Genomic DNA, 15,363 nt, shown 5'->3' on the forward strand with positions numbered 1-15,363 from the left:
CAAGCAAGTGTCAATCCCTACGAAATCAAAGTCTCTAATGAAGAAGCCAGTATCCGACCAGCCAGAACAGGAAGAAGAAGAGCCGGAGCAGCCGGCGAAAAAGAAAGTGAAGATGATCCGACCCGGAATCCCAACCCAGTCTGGCTCTCGAGGGAGCCAGCCCCAGAAGTGAATCACCCCCATGACCAAGTAACTTTTAATTTTTGCTTTCAGTTATCTGTCTTTGTTTTTTGTTGTCTATTTGTTAAATGCTATTTGTTTCTGTTTTCTCCCACTTAGCCCAATGCTTGGTCTAAGTGTGATAAGTTTATATTTTCTGTTTTGTTTCTGTTTTCTCCCACTTAGCCCAATGCTTGGTCTAAGTGTGAGAAGTTTATATTTTCTGTTTTGTTGTGTCTTCTCCCACTTAGCCCGTTGTTTGGTCTAAGTGTGAGAAGTTTTTAATTTCATAAACTGTTGTTGAGTGTTGCATTGATCTCTCTGTTTCCCCCCTTCACGACGATAGCTTGGGGACAAGCTTGAGTGAAGTGGGAGGGGGAGAGGAGTCAATGCATGTATTTGTCAGCATGATAAGAGTCTTTAGGTCTAGTTTTTGTTTGTGTCGCATGAGCCAGTGAATATAATACGGCATGATCTCCTTAGTGAAAGTAATTGAAAATAGGAGGTATTTCAACTTAGAAGCCTTTTCCTTTAATAAGCCAAGTCAATCTGAATGAAGTAAGAACGATAGAGGATGCATTTACTTACTTAGTTGTGAAGCCCCACTATAAAAGCGAGTTATAAGCCTTAAATAACTTTGAGCTAACACATATAAAGGGGCCGCCACTGAATGCTTAGGGAGAAGAGTCATGAAGGAGAAAAAAATAGGGGAATTGGGTTATGAAGGTATAAGGCTGGACGAAGTCCAGGGTAAGGAGTTATAAGCTGTGACGAAGTCCAGAGGAGAGAAGAGGAAAATTGAGGAATAAGCTGGACGAAGTCCAGAGAGAAAAAAAAGAAAAAAGAAAAAAGGAAAAAAGGAAAAAAATGAAAATATAAAAAAAAGGAGGTATAAGCTGGACGAAGTCCGAGGGGGAAGGTGTCTAAGGGCAGGAACAATAATAACCTGACCCAGGAAAAGAGGAGAAAACTCTCATAACCCGACGCTTCAGTGGTATGGCAATACCTAAAGAGAGAATCGATCCTAACGTCCCTGGTGAGGAATGAGTGATCGAGTGAATCCAACAATTGGGTAAGTTAGAGGCTATCTTGACGAACTGACAAATTGGCTAGGTAGAGGAAGGGAAAGGGCCTATTTGGAGGAGTGCAGCCTGTTGGATTGACCTTAATCTTGTGGGGACGGTTGCCTAAAAGTTAAAGCTGGCTCATGCATATGTGTTTATGTGTTTTTCTTTAGGTGTTTTTGTTTCAAGTTGTACCTAGGTCTAGGACTCTGTCTAGAGTCTAAAGAGTCGGTCAGGGGATAACCTTGCTTTGAAATTCGCCTTATTCTTTTTCTTGTCTTTATATTTGAGGACAAGTATGGTTTAAGTGTGAGCAGTTTGATAAGGCTAATTTCATGCATCGGTTATATGGTGAAAAACACTATATTTTACTGGGTCTAACACAGTTTTTAAGCCAGATGTGTGACAGAATCGCTAGATCCAGGAGAAGCTGGAGGAAACGGACTAGCGAAGGAATGAAGGAAAAGTGAGCAGAATTGAAGGAAAAGGAGGCTAGAAGAAGGGAGTCAATAGCTGAGGGCAACAAAGACTATCTATACCTCGCTGGGCCCCACTTCAACGCCTATAAATAAAGGAGCATGCAACACATAAGAAACAGACGATTTTCGCTCTTAGTTCACACACAACACACACACTTGGGAAATGAGAGTTCTGGGGTAGTCTTAGGTTCGAAGGGTCTCATCTTCCGGAAAGAAGTTAGTCGTAACACCGTCCGCGTGAAGGGCGAAGATACAATCTATTTACTTTCGGTTCTTTTGCACTTTATTTCATTCGAACTTCACTTTTGGAAGTTGATTTGGTTGTTGTTGTTACTGATTATCTATGCATTCATTTAGTTTCTGTTATATTGGTGTTATCTCGTGTTGATCTACGTTGATCCTGGTGTTTGAAGTTTTATTTCGGCAAGTTGCATGTTAATCTCTGTTTTTGTCACTTTGGTTCTTGATCTGGGGAATTTGGCTGTAGATCTGTGGTGTTGTTGTTGATCGGAGGTTGTTTGGTGATTTTGTAGTTATGGAATGTTTTTGGCCGGAGTTTGTGTCGGATGCTTGGATCCGGAGTGGATTTAGCATTCGAGGTTGGATCTGAACAGGGGATTCAAGTTGTGCATGGATTTTTGAGTTTTCTATTTCCTTTCTGTTTTACTTCGTCTAGTAGCCGTAGATCTGTTTAGTTCCTAATTGTTCTTCGCTAAATTGTTTAATTCCAATCTGCTCGTTTTCCGATTACGGTTCACGCCTGTTTCTGCTGAGTTTTGATGCAATTTGATTTAAAGAAGATGATGTCGCTGTTAGTTAGTACTTTAGTTAGTTGTTTTCCCAGCTTTTCGTCCGTACTCTGTTTTTTTTTCAGCCATGGTCCCCACCGTCAGTTTATTTCCCATGTCTAGGTAATTTAGAATAGTTTCTTAGATCTAGTGTTTATCTCGATTTCAATTTACATGCATGATTTATGTTCTACCTAGATCTAGCTGTTAGCGTAGCAGATTTCAATTCCAAGTTTAGTCTAATTTCCTCAACCCAAAAAATGCGTGGCAGCAGCCAACCCAAAAACAATTTCCAAATCCTTGAGCATGTTCATTACGCATCCATCTCTGTGGGATCGATCCCTACTTCCCTGTGCTAAGTTTTAGTATAAGTGGTTGAGGGTTTTTGAAGAAGTATTCTGTGTGTCCGACGACCGAGATTTTCCAACGACCAGTGAGCTCCTAGACCCTGTGATCTAGTGGATTTGCTGGACCTAGGAAACTTGTTATTCTTTTCTGTACACACAGTCTAAACATTTACCGATCTTCATGTGGTTAAACATATCTACCCAATCAAGAAGAACGTTAGCAGTCTTGAAATCTCGGTGTATGATAGGTATATCTTGTTCATGCAAGTAGCTAAGCCCTCTGGCAATATCTATAGCGATCTTGATTCTCCTCGACCAAGGTAATGATTGGTATTGACCTATGGAGTAACAAATCACACAAGGTATGAAATATAACAAAAGAACATGCTATGACTTTTCATCCAAAAAGAAAATTTACTTGCGAATAAGTGGTCCGACAAGCGCCCATTGGGCATGAACTCGTACATCAACATCATGTTGTATTCCTACGTACAGTACCCAACGAGGCTGACCAAGCTTGGATGACAAAGTTGCACCAAATTATCAGTTTTCTTCTGCATACATAGTTCATGATTAGCAAAACACAATCCCAAAATTTTACTTCAGAAAAAATAATCTTTGGAAACACAAACCTACCAGCCAATCCTGATGCCTTTCCATGAAATTGGACCATTTTTTAACTGTAACAGCCATTCCAGAGCCAGGCTTCGAGGCGATGAGGGCATGCTCATTGATCCATGCTCTAAAAGCTTGACACATGAATCCTTCCCCTATGACGGTGTCTAATTGAAAGTTTTCCGTCGCTTTTATAATCTCTTTCAACTTTATAGGCCGTGCAACGGGGTATGCTGCGATATCATCAGTAAGTATATGGATATCACATAAACACGGTGCACAATATAAGTATATAAACTTAATTCAACTGATGCAAAGGTATTGGCGAATGGATGGTGCAGATGATATAGTTGAGAAGCCAACTTCAAGTTTAAGATTAGTACAAATCTATTCGCACCCTTTTGTGTAAAAGCAAACTTAATTCATCTTTAAATTGTTGTAATAAAGTAACAGGCTTTCAATTTGTAGTAAATTTTTCCGTCCTACGTATTTGCCGAATTTGGAGGTGTGATTCGGGCACTTTTATCCTAAATATTTGCATGAGATCTTCAGATTGAATCCTTAATCTAAGACTATCTCCAATGGTACACTAAAATCTAAAATAAGATAGACAATTAGCATCAATAATCTAAGACTATCTCCAATGGTATACTAAAATCTAAAATAAGATAGACAATTAGCATCAATGGTACTTTAAAATCAATCCCGTTTTAGATTTTTGAGTAAAAATGAGTACCTATTTTTAGGTTTACAATAAAACAAAGCTAAAATCTTTTTCAAATTTTGTAAGTGAAAAAGGCCTAATTTAGAGAATATTCTTTTAAATTTGAGTTTGCTGTAAATGATTGGAGTAAAATTATATTTGATGTAACATTTACGCTAGAATAAGTTTTGAGTATAGTGTAATTGGTGGGAGATGCTGTAACATCGTTAAAATTGCATTTAATTCACAAAAATGCTAAAATGTTACTCCATCCGTCCCTGAAAATTTGTCACATATTTCCTTTTTCGTCTGTCCCTAAAAATTTGTCACCTTGGACTTTTACCATTTTTGGTAGTGGACCCTACATTTCACTAACTCTTTTACACTCACATTTTATTACTTAGATGACATATTCCTTAGCCGGCACGAGATTTTAGGAGTAATTGGTTAATGTGTGTAATTCGAGAGAGAAAAATTGGGTGAAAGTATTAAAATAGAAAGAGAAAGAAACATGAATATTTTAATAGGGGTGAGAAAAAGTGGTTGAGTGTATTAATTAGAGAGAGAAATTTTCCAAAAAAGGAAATGTGTCATCTTGATTGAGACAAACTAAAAAGGAAAACGTGTCATCTTAAGCGGGACGAAGGGAGTATAAAACTAATATATAAGAGTAGGACCCATGTGCCATGAACTTTTTCAACTCACTTTCTATTACATTTCTTAAAATCCGTGCCCGATCAAATGGTGACGAATTATTAGGGACGGAGGGAGTAGGATTTAAGAGCGTCTCCGGTAGCGCCCTTCCCACTAGGACTTCCCACAAAAACCTCATGTCACGTCATCACTAGGACTTCTCATTCCACTGCTATATCACTAGGACTTCCCCTGCACTAGGACTTCCCACTAGGACTTCCTGCAATAAAATTAAATTCACAATTGAAATTAAAATTTACGGAATTAAAATTCGACACGAATACGAACGGGGAAATGCGAATATTTCATTAAAAAACAAACATACATCATAAAAGAAAAAAAAAATTACATAGTAGATAAAAAAAACAACCACATCAATGTCTACCCCTCCGCGTCCAAACCTCTTCGATGATATCCTCCTGAAGTCGAATATGGGCTTCTCTTTGCCGCATGTCGGCAAATGCGCGCAACCGCTCAACCTCTCCATGAGGTACCCCCATGTTCACATCCGCGCTGGCCACGCCGTGGCTTGGACCGGCACCCGTATCATCTTCGTTGGTCCACTGAGTCAGTTCGTCCCCTTCACTTTCGACAATCATGTTGTGCAAACTGATACATACGTACATGATGTCGCAGATGTTGGGAATATACCACTGCCGTGCCGGACCCTTCACCATTCCCCATCGACTCTGGAGCACACCAAATGCGGGCTCAACATTCTTGCGCGCTGCCTCCTGATGGCTCGCAAAGTAGGACTTCTTTGGTCCGATCGCATGCTTGATCGTCTTCACAAAGACGGGCGAGTTTGGGTATATCCCATCCGCCAAATAGTATCTCATATTGTGCTAGTTGCCGTTGGCAACGAATCTGATGGCAGGACCAACGCCATTGCACTGATCGTTGAACAGGGGCGACAACTAGAGGACGTTGAGATCGTTGTTCGATCCGGCGACTCCAAAATAAGCATGTCATATCCACAGCCGGTAGTCAGCTACAGCTTCAAGGATCATCGTGGTATGCTTGGCTTTGAAGCCGGAAGTGTGTATCCCCTTCCAGGCGACGGGGCAGTTCCTCCACTCCTAATGCATACAATCTATGCTGCCCAACATCCCAAGGAACCCATGCACCGACCCGTGCATATTTATCAGCCACTGGCAGTCTTTGGGGCTCGGACGCCGAAGATACTGATCCCCGAATATCGATCTAACGCTAGCGCAAAAATTCAGCAGATACTCGACGGCTGAAGACTCGCCAATGTGGAGGTATGACTCAACTTATTTTTAACACAAGTATACCCGCAAGTGTACGGGGCTAATGTAGCAAATAGTAAGCAAAGAGTATCGTATCCACAGAGACAATCAGTGTCAACCTAATTACCACGAACCAACCTCAACTACTATCTAGATGAATCGGTAAGTTTGGGTTTTCTAAATCTACTTAAAAGAAAAGTAAAAATAATTAAAAACAACTAGAGAACTAAAAGCAAATAAGAGAAAGCGGATGTAGATCAAGGATGAGAAGGGTAGAATCCTACGAGATCGATAACAACTATCCTATGCTCAACTAACTTCCTAACTATGCCAACAAAGGGTCTCAAGGGTTATTAAGCTATCACTAAGGTAAAACTGTATCTTTTCTCAAAGCATATAATTTGTAGATTGCTACCTAGAACCGAAGTCTCCTTCCTAGAACTAAGGCAACAATTCCTAATAGCTCCTAAGATACTTAGCTTCATTCAAAGGCTCAAATCTCTCGATTATATTGGCAAAGACGTCAATTTCTTCTCTTTCAAATTAAACTACTCACTTCTCAGTTCTTGTAGTAAAATCCACATGCATTTATAAGGTGATCAGTCAAATAAATGTATAAGCACAGAAGAAATCAAAATAACCAAATGAGCCAAGGCATAGAAAAAGGAAATCAATCAAACCTAAGAATTATTGTATCTCCCCCGTAGAACTCTACGAAGGTTTTAGCTACTCATGTTCAACACACAAAAGTCAAAGAAAAATTCAAAGAATTATTCAAAAATATTGTTTAAACAAGAATAAAACTAAAAGTAGAAACTCCTAGAATTGGATTCGGCGGATTGGAGGTCTCGTCTTCAATCTTGCGATGAACACTCGTCCTCTGCTCGTTCTTCTCTTTTTCCTAGGTGAAAAAGTAGTATTTTTGGGGTTGAAGGCGTGTAGAATGTTGTAGGAGGCGTCCCATGCACATTAGGTTAAATAGGGCTCGAAATTTCCTTGTTTGGATCTGTCGGCCGAACCTGGCGGGTCGCCGGGTTCGTTGTACGGTGAAGCTGGCGAGTCGCCAGCTGCTCTCGGCAATTCTGGGCGAAGGACCTGGCGAGTGGCCAGGTTGGTACTGATGCGAAGCTAGCGGTTCGCCAGCCTCGTGCTGCAATTTCGTCCTTTTTCCACCTTTCGCCATTTAAGCTCATTTTCGACCCTTTTTCTACACATTCTTCACAAAATGGTCAAAATACCAATAACATAGAGAAGTAGCTATAAACCATGTCTCAAAATACACAATATACGATCAAATTCAAGTAAAACTACCCTCTAAAATCATGTAAAATCCAAGTGAATCAAGGTACTCGTCGAACATGTCGGCCGAGCCTCCGTACGCCAGTTGCCTGATTGCGGCAGTGCACTTCTGTAAGGGCGTGTGTCCGGGTTTGCCAGACGCATCCTCCCTGATCCTGAAAAACTCGTATCTTCTCTCTAAAGCACCCACGGTATGCATAAACAGCGGACGATGCATCCTAAAACGTCGCCGGAATAAGACATCCCCAAAACGCGGCTGCGGAGTCCTCATACAACCGAATATGTGCAGCAATGTGGTCCCGGGGTACATATCGGCCGAGGTACCGCTGCCTGCTGCCTCTGCCGGAGCAATCGATCAATCGCCTCTTCCACAACGAGATCTAATTCATTATCACTATCACTATCACTATCACTAGCGCCTCCGCCACTACCACCCCCACGACTACTCGCCATTCTAGATATACTTGAAAATAGAGTTTAGAGAGAGAAACTTGTCAACACAAGTGGTGTGAATGAAATGAAGTTCAACGAGCCCTATTTATAGAATTTTTTTTTTAAAAAAATAATTTAAAACTTGGACGTCCGACCGGGACGTCGGACTGTCCCCACAGTGGCACACGTCCGCCCGCCCGTGGGTCGGACGTCCGAGCCCATCTGACGGGCATATGGGACGGGCGTGTCCGCCCTTCGTTGCCACTGCGGCGGACATCCGGTCGGACGTCCTACCGCGACGTCCGCCATTGGAGATGCTCTAATCTGCTATAAAACTCTACCTAACTTTTTCCCAATTCAAAGAATAAAATGAAAAGCGAAAGAATGCACATGGCCAGAAAATTAACAAGAATTTGAAGACGGAAATTGAATCTTATTTTGAGAGATTAGAAAAAAGTATACCAATGGAGCGAGGAGTCAGAAGTGTAATCGGAGCTGAAGTTGTTTGCGAAGGGCAAGTCGCCGGAGCTCCTCCATGTCGAGAACTGCACCGACCAATTTCTCCCATAAATCATAAACCATTGACATTTTGCCTCGATCATTCTAAAATGAGGCAGCGAGTTCAAGAAAATATGAAGTAGGAGTATATCTTGGGCCACTTCATCAGTCAACATTTTCGTCTACGGAAAACAAGTACTCCCGCCCGTCCCTCATAATTTGTCACCATTTGACCCAACACGGGTTTCAAGAAATTTAATAGAAAATGGGTTGAAAACATTAGTGGCATGTGGGTCCTACTTTTATATATTAGTTTTATAATAAAATGTGAGTGGGAATGAGTTAGTGGAATATGAGATCTACTAAAAAAATGATAAAAGTAAAAGGTAACAAAATTTTAGGGACGGACAAAAAAAGAAATATGTAACAAATTTTTAGGGACGGATGGAGTAATTCACATGTTTCTTCAAAATTAGTCTTCCTCCATGACTATTTCTTCAAAAAAATCTTCATGGTATTTTAATTATATACGGATGTACACAAAATATTTTCTTGTGATTTCGACGTCAGATAATTGATTTTATACTTAAAAGAGTGTTTTTATCATTTTATTTATAAATTTATGTGATTACAACACAAAATCAATGCTTAGTCTAATGATAAACATGCTTCCGAAAATCCGATAGGTGGTGGGGTCCATCCTCATACCCAATAAATAATAATAATAATAATAATAATAATAATAATAATTATTATTATTATTATTATTATTATTATTATTTTCTCATTTTATTTTATTCATTTTTCTTTTAGGAGTAGCATATTTATACTTTGTTATAATGTGATTTTAATTTCAATATTAATTTGAAATCTTAACTAAAATTAATTTGTATATGAATTTTTGTTTTTAATAAACATCATTCTTTAATTGAATTTAAAAAAATTAATTAAATTTTATAATAAATAAATTAAAATAGAAAATGGAAACAAATGATATTGCAAAAACTATGAATAGTTAAGATAAGAGATGATTAAGAGATGGAGGGTTGTGTGTGTTGTCTCTTGATTAATATATAGAGTAAAAAATAGTGTATGGCCATGAATAATGAAGAGAAGATATGGATAAGAGATAGTTGTTGATGGCTTATGTACTCTCTATCCCAATTTAGTTGAGTCGTACCTAAGTTTAATCATTTTCCTTTATCACAAAAATAAAACATCTAATTACTACTCTATTTTATTTTATTTTCATATAGTACTCCACTAACTTTTTCAACTCACTTTCCATTATATTTCTTAAAACTCGTGTCGGGTCAAAGTGAGACAAATTTTGGTGGACGGAGGTAGTAATTCATTTAGTTCAAACACCACTACCTCCATGGGGCCCACCTCACCGATCCATTCTTTCACACACAAATATATAAGTAGTATTAATATATTTATACGAGTGAACTACAAAAATGGTCTATGAATTATGAGTTTATCTCGCCTATAGTCTCACAAACTTAAAAAAATATCGTCAGACATCCTTGGACTAAGAGTTTATCTCAAATTTGGTACTTTTGCCATTTTCTGATACCAAAATACCCTTTTGAGTATTTGGGCAATTTAGTCTTTTTACACTCTTAACATTTTAATTTTGATAGTATTATTTCAGTGATGTATTAAATTTGATATTATTTAAAAATTATCATTCTTCTTCCCTTTTGTCATCCTTCACTTTGTTTCTTTATTACAATATTAGATTTAATTTTATAAAATTGAATTTTAAATTTTAATAAATTTTAAAATTTAAATTTTAAATATCAATAAATTTTTTTTAATAAAAACTATTAATTCATGGAAACTATAAATATTGATTAAACCTATTAATTTTTGTTATATAATAAAAGAGTGTACTACAAAAATGGTCCCTGGACTATGAGTTTATCTCGCTCATAGTCTCTGGACTTTAAAAATATTATCAGACATCCCTGGACTAAGGGTTTATCTCGAAAATGGTCCTTTTGGCTTTTTTTGAACCGAAAATGTCCTTTCGGGGTGCTGGGCAATTTGATCTTTTTACACTTTTAACTTTTTAAATTTGATATTATTTCAGTGATGTATTAAATCTGATATTATTTCAAAATTATCATTCTTCTTCCTTTTTGTCATCCTTCACTTTATTTCTTTATATAAATATTACTCCCCATGCCAGATTTATAGTCGCATTTAGGTTTTAAGGAATTAGTGGAGTGTGTAATTAATGAAGTGAGATGGTGGAATGTGTAATAAATGAAGTGAGATGATGAAGTGTGTAATAAATGAAGTGAGTTGGTTGAAGGTGAGTCCCTTTTTGACTTTTGGTTTATTTTAATGTAGATAATGACATTTTGATGTAATTTTGATGAACAATAGGGTAAAATTGTATGCCCAAATATGGAAAATTCTAAATGTGACTCTAAATGTGGGACGGACTTTTATGGAAAAATGTGACTATAACGGAGGGAGTAGATTTAATTTTACAAAATTAAAATTATAAATGTAGATTTTTAAATATCAATAAAATTTTTAATTAAAACTATTAATTTATGGACACTATAAATATTTATTAACACGAACAATGTTTGTTATTTAATATAATATTCAGCTGAATTGAAGAAGTACAAAAAAATAATATGAATCATGATGGAAAAATAAGAGCTATTCTACTTAGTATTCGTTCGGTTGTTATAATTGTTTGTGATTAAATATTATGAAGTTGAATAAAAATATGATATTAATAAAAAATTGAGGCTATTATTATTCTATTATACTCCATCCATTCCAAAACTACCATTTTTTTTTGTCATTTTTGTTTATCCCACAAAATTAGTTCATTTTTATATTTTTTGAAAACCTTTTTATAAAACATTATACTCCGTACTATAATAAGTTTGTGTCTCGCTATCCATTCTTTCCTACTCCCTCCGTCCCACAAAAGATGTCACACTTTCCTTTTTAATTTGTCCAACAAAAGATGTCACATTTCCATTTTTGGAAAAAGTTATCTCTCACATTAATATAAAAATTATATTTTCTATCTCCATCTAAAACACAAAACAAAACTTCCTAAAATCCCGTGCCATCCCACAAGCGTGACATCTTTTGTGGGCCGGAGGGAGTACTACTTACCCATTTGAAGTATTTATATAAGAGTATTTTTGTTAATTTTCTAAGTGATATTGATTGTTTTCAAATAAATAAATGAAAATTATATAGTCTTACATCAGATGCATATCTATTTACGATTAAAACTATTATATATTGGTTAAAATTAAATTGGCGTCGGCATATATTATTGATTAAATATTAGACATTATCAAATATTGATTAAAACTATTAATTTTTGTTATTTAATAATTTTAATAATTAACAAAAATTATTGATATTTAAAAATCTAAATCTAATATTGAAATATAGAAACAAAGTGGATGATGCCAAAAGGGAAGAAGAATTATAATTTTGAAATAATATCAGATTTAGTACATCGTAGAAATAATATCAGATTTTAAAAGTTAAAAGTGTAAAAAGACCAAATTGTCCAACACCCCAAAAGGGCATTTTCGGTTAAAAAAAAGCCAAAAGGGCCATTTTTGAGATAAACTCTTAGCCCAGGGATGTCTTGCGATATTTTTAAAGTCCAGGAACTATGAGCAAGATAAACTCATAGTCCAGGGACCTTTTTTGTAGTTCACTCTATATAATATAATATTCAGCTAAATTGAAGAAGTACAGAAAAATAATATTAATCATGATGGAAAAATAAGAATTATTCTATTTAGCCTTCATTCGGTTGTTATAATTACTTGTAATTAAATATTATGAAGTTGACTAAAAAATTGATACTAATAAAACTTTTATATAGGAGTATTTTTGTTGAAATTTTCTAGTTAATTTTGATTGTTTTCAAATTAATAAAAAAAATTATATTAGTCTTACATTAGATGCATATTTATTTCAAAATAAATCATGTTATATGATCTATTAATGATTAAAACTATTAAATATTGATTAAAACTAAGGTGTCGTCATGCCTTATTGATTAAAACTATTAATTTTTGTTATTTAATAATTTTAATAATTTTAATAATTAATTGAATTTATTGATATTTAAAAATCAAAATTTAAAATTTAATTTTATAAAATTAAATCTAATATTGAAATAAAGAAACAAAGTGAAGGATGACAAAAAGGAAGAAGAATGATAATTTTAAAATAATATCAGATTTAATACACCACTGAAATAATATCATATTTAAAATGTTAAAAGTGTAAAAAGTCTAAATTGCCCAAATGCTCAAAAGGGTATTTTCGTATCAAAAAATGGCAAAATGACCAAATTTGAGATAAACCATTAGTCCAGGGATGTCTGACGATATTTTTAAAGTCCAGAGACTATAGGCGAGATAAACCAATAGTCCAGGGACCATTTTTGTAGTCCACTCTATTTATAAAGCTGATTCAAACATATTTAGTCATTAATTAAAAATAAATTTGCATTATTATTATTTACAGCAAAATTTTAGTCATCAGTTATTAACAATGAATTTGCATTATTAATATTTATAGCAGGAGCGAAATATTATATTTATATAAATATTTATATAAAATTGATTCAATTTGTTGTTATAAATTACTAAAAATGAATTAGTAGTATTAATCATAGTTATAGCCTTATAGGAATGGGTGTAATTGTGAAAAACTAAATATATTGGGTGTAATTGTGATAAAACTAAATACTGTCGTAATATGTAAAATTATTTAATCATAAAGAAATCATTATTATAAAGAAATTTTCTTCACCGAGAAAATCGATATTTGATATACCCCAATCAAAATCAGCTTTATTGAAATCAACTTAAATATTATTACTAGAAATATTGTTAATGTAAATTCTTTTTAACAATTAATCAAAAAAATATTAGATTGGCTTTACTTGTTGGAGAGAATGGATAGTGCTGTTGAGGGGTAATTATGTGGAGGAGACTTATTGCGTTTCATTTGTTATATTAAGATCGAATTCGAAGCTGCAAATACGACTCTTATAAATTTATAATTTTGTTGGTTTTAATCTTCCAACACCAAAGAGTATTTGTTTAGCTGAAATTAAAAAAGAAAAGAGCAGTCCCTAAAAAAATAAAAAGAAGCGAGCAGTCCCTGAAAAAAAGAGAAAAATAGAAAAAGAAATGGACCGTTTGGATCGGGAGATTTGAACCCGACGTGAATCGAACACGCAACCTTCTGATCTGGAGTCAGACGCGCTACCATTGCGCCACGGATCCCATTGTGTAAACTAAAGCATAACAACTTTTAAATACGATAAAGATGACCAGTATTGAATAAAAATCTGTTTATGTTCCACATTTCAAGGTTTTTATCCAAAGGTCATGAACTTTTTTCTTTTTGTAATTTATTTAGGTAATAAAACATTTTTAAAAAAAAATTCTCATCAAATGTTCGAGAGACATTAATAGAAGTTGGATATTTTTTTCGAGTCCGACATCTATTTGTGAGAAATCGATACCAGTTTTGTAGTTCTACTATTAATATTTTTTTTCTATTTAGTTTCATTAAAAGATTTATTAGGTAAGGGTTTCCTCGCACTTATACTCAACCAAAAGAGAAGGCTGCTACTTTATTAACCAAACAAAAGTACTTTATAATTAGTTTATTAACTATCCTAACAACCCAAAAACCAAACAAAATATTTAGTTTCTTAACAAAAACTACCAGCCAGCACCAACTCTACTCTAAATGATATATATAAGTAGTGTACCAACTACAAAAATGTTTATTACTATAAACAACTAGGTCACAACATTGAAGAACTCATATAAAATATTATAAGTAGTATAACTCATATAAAATATTGTGTCACCTTTATTTCATATTAATACAAAAATTTTAAAGTTTACATAAATCACACAGAAAATTTCATATATAAATTTCATAAATCACACAGAAAAACTACCAGCCAGCACCAACTCTACTCTAAATGATATATATAAGTAGTGTACCAACTACAAAAATGTTTATTACTATAAACAACTAGGTCACAACATTGAAGAACTCATATAAAATATTATAAGTAGTATAACTCATATAAAATATTGTGTCACCTTTATTTCATATTAATACAAAAATTTTAAAGTTTACATAAATCACACAGAAAATTTCATATATAAATTTCATAAATCACACAGAAAAACTACCAGCCAGCACCAACTCTACTCTAAATGATATATATAAGTAGTGTACCAACTACAAAAATGTTTATTACTATAAACAACTAGGTCACAACATTGAAGAACTCATATAAAATATTATAAGTAGTATAACTCATATAAAATATTGTGTCACCTTTATTTCATATTAATACAAAAATTTTAAAGTTTACATAAATCACACAGAAAATTTCATTGTGTTTCAATTTAGTACATTCCGTTATACGTGTTTAAATGACGTTAGCTTTTTATTTACGTGACGCACAAACCATAAAACAATTATGGAATTTTTTTGTACTAATATGAAATAATGATGAAGCATTTTGTACTTTATATAAGTAAAAATTTAAAACCGTTTAAACACATATAAGGAATGTACTAAACTGAAATACGAATGAAACTTTTGTAAAGTTTATGTAAACTTCAAATTTTTTGTATTAATACGAAATGAATGTGAAACATTACGTATGAGTTACGTACGTGAGTAATGATAAACAACCAAATTTTGTACAACCAAAACAAGATTGTATTAGTAATTTTGATGTGTTAATTAAATATTAAAATAATAAATATAGTTAGTTAACAAATTAAAAACAATTTATTAGTCTTTGGCCTTATTTTTAATTTTTAATTTTTATATTTAAATTATTTCTCTATTATTTTTTAAATTTGAATTAAAGTATACATTAATTACATTTTATGGTTCAAAAAAATTTAAAAAGTTATACACAAATACCATAATATTATGCACGTTCCCTATACTATATATATGTCTATACTTTTTAATTAAA

The 15,363-nt window shown here is 34.1% G+C and overlaps 1 protein-coding gene and 1 non-coding gene across 2 annotated transcripts; both read right to left on the reverse strand.

The window, feature by feature from the left end:
- Window positions 1-2,975: 2,975 nt before the first annotated feature.
- On the reverse strand, window positions 2,976-3,596 carry LOC125221158 (receptor-like cytoplasmic kinase 176). Its single transcript, XM_048123283.1, has 3 exons — window positions 3,474-3,596; window positions 3,331-3,391; window positions 2,976-3,175 (listed from the first exon to the last, which is right to left on the reverse strand). Exons 1-3 carry the CDS (start codon window positions 3,594-3,596, stop codon window positions 2,976-2,978), a joined length of 384 nt encoding a protein of 127 aa, XP_047979240.1.
- Window positions 3,597-13,558: 9,962 nt separating this feature from the next.
- On the reverse strand, window positions 13,559-13,630 carry TRNAW-CCA. The gene has a single exon. It is a non-coding gene; the product is annotated as a tRNA-Trp (tRNA).
- Window positions 13,631-15,363: the final 1,733 nt, after the last annotated feature.

The sequence above is a fragment of the Salvia hispanica genome, chromosome 4, assembly GCF_023119035.1.
Source record: "Salvia hispanica cultivar TCC Black 2014 chromosome 4, UniMelb_Shisp_WGS_1.0, whole genome shotgun sequence".
NCBI classification, from domain to species: Eukaryota; Viridiplantae; Streptophyta; class Magnoliopsida; order Lamiales; family Lamiaceae; genus Salvia; species Salvia hispanica.

Excerpts from the sequence above, each read along its gene's own strand:
- LOC125221158 (XM_048123283.1), bottom strand. The coding sequence starts at position 3,596 with ATGTGTCAAGCTTTTAGAGCATGGATCAATGAGCATGCCCTCATCGCC. Across the intron at positions 3,392-3,473 it reads AAAGGCATCAGGATTGGCTG|AAGAAAACTGATAATTTGGT; the intron begins GTAGGTTTGTGT and ends CTATGTATGCAG. Across the intron at positions 3,176-3,330 it reads GGTCAGCCTCGTTGGGTACT|GTCAATACCAATCATTACCT; the intron begins GTACGTAGGAAT and ends GTTACTCCATAG.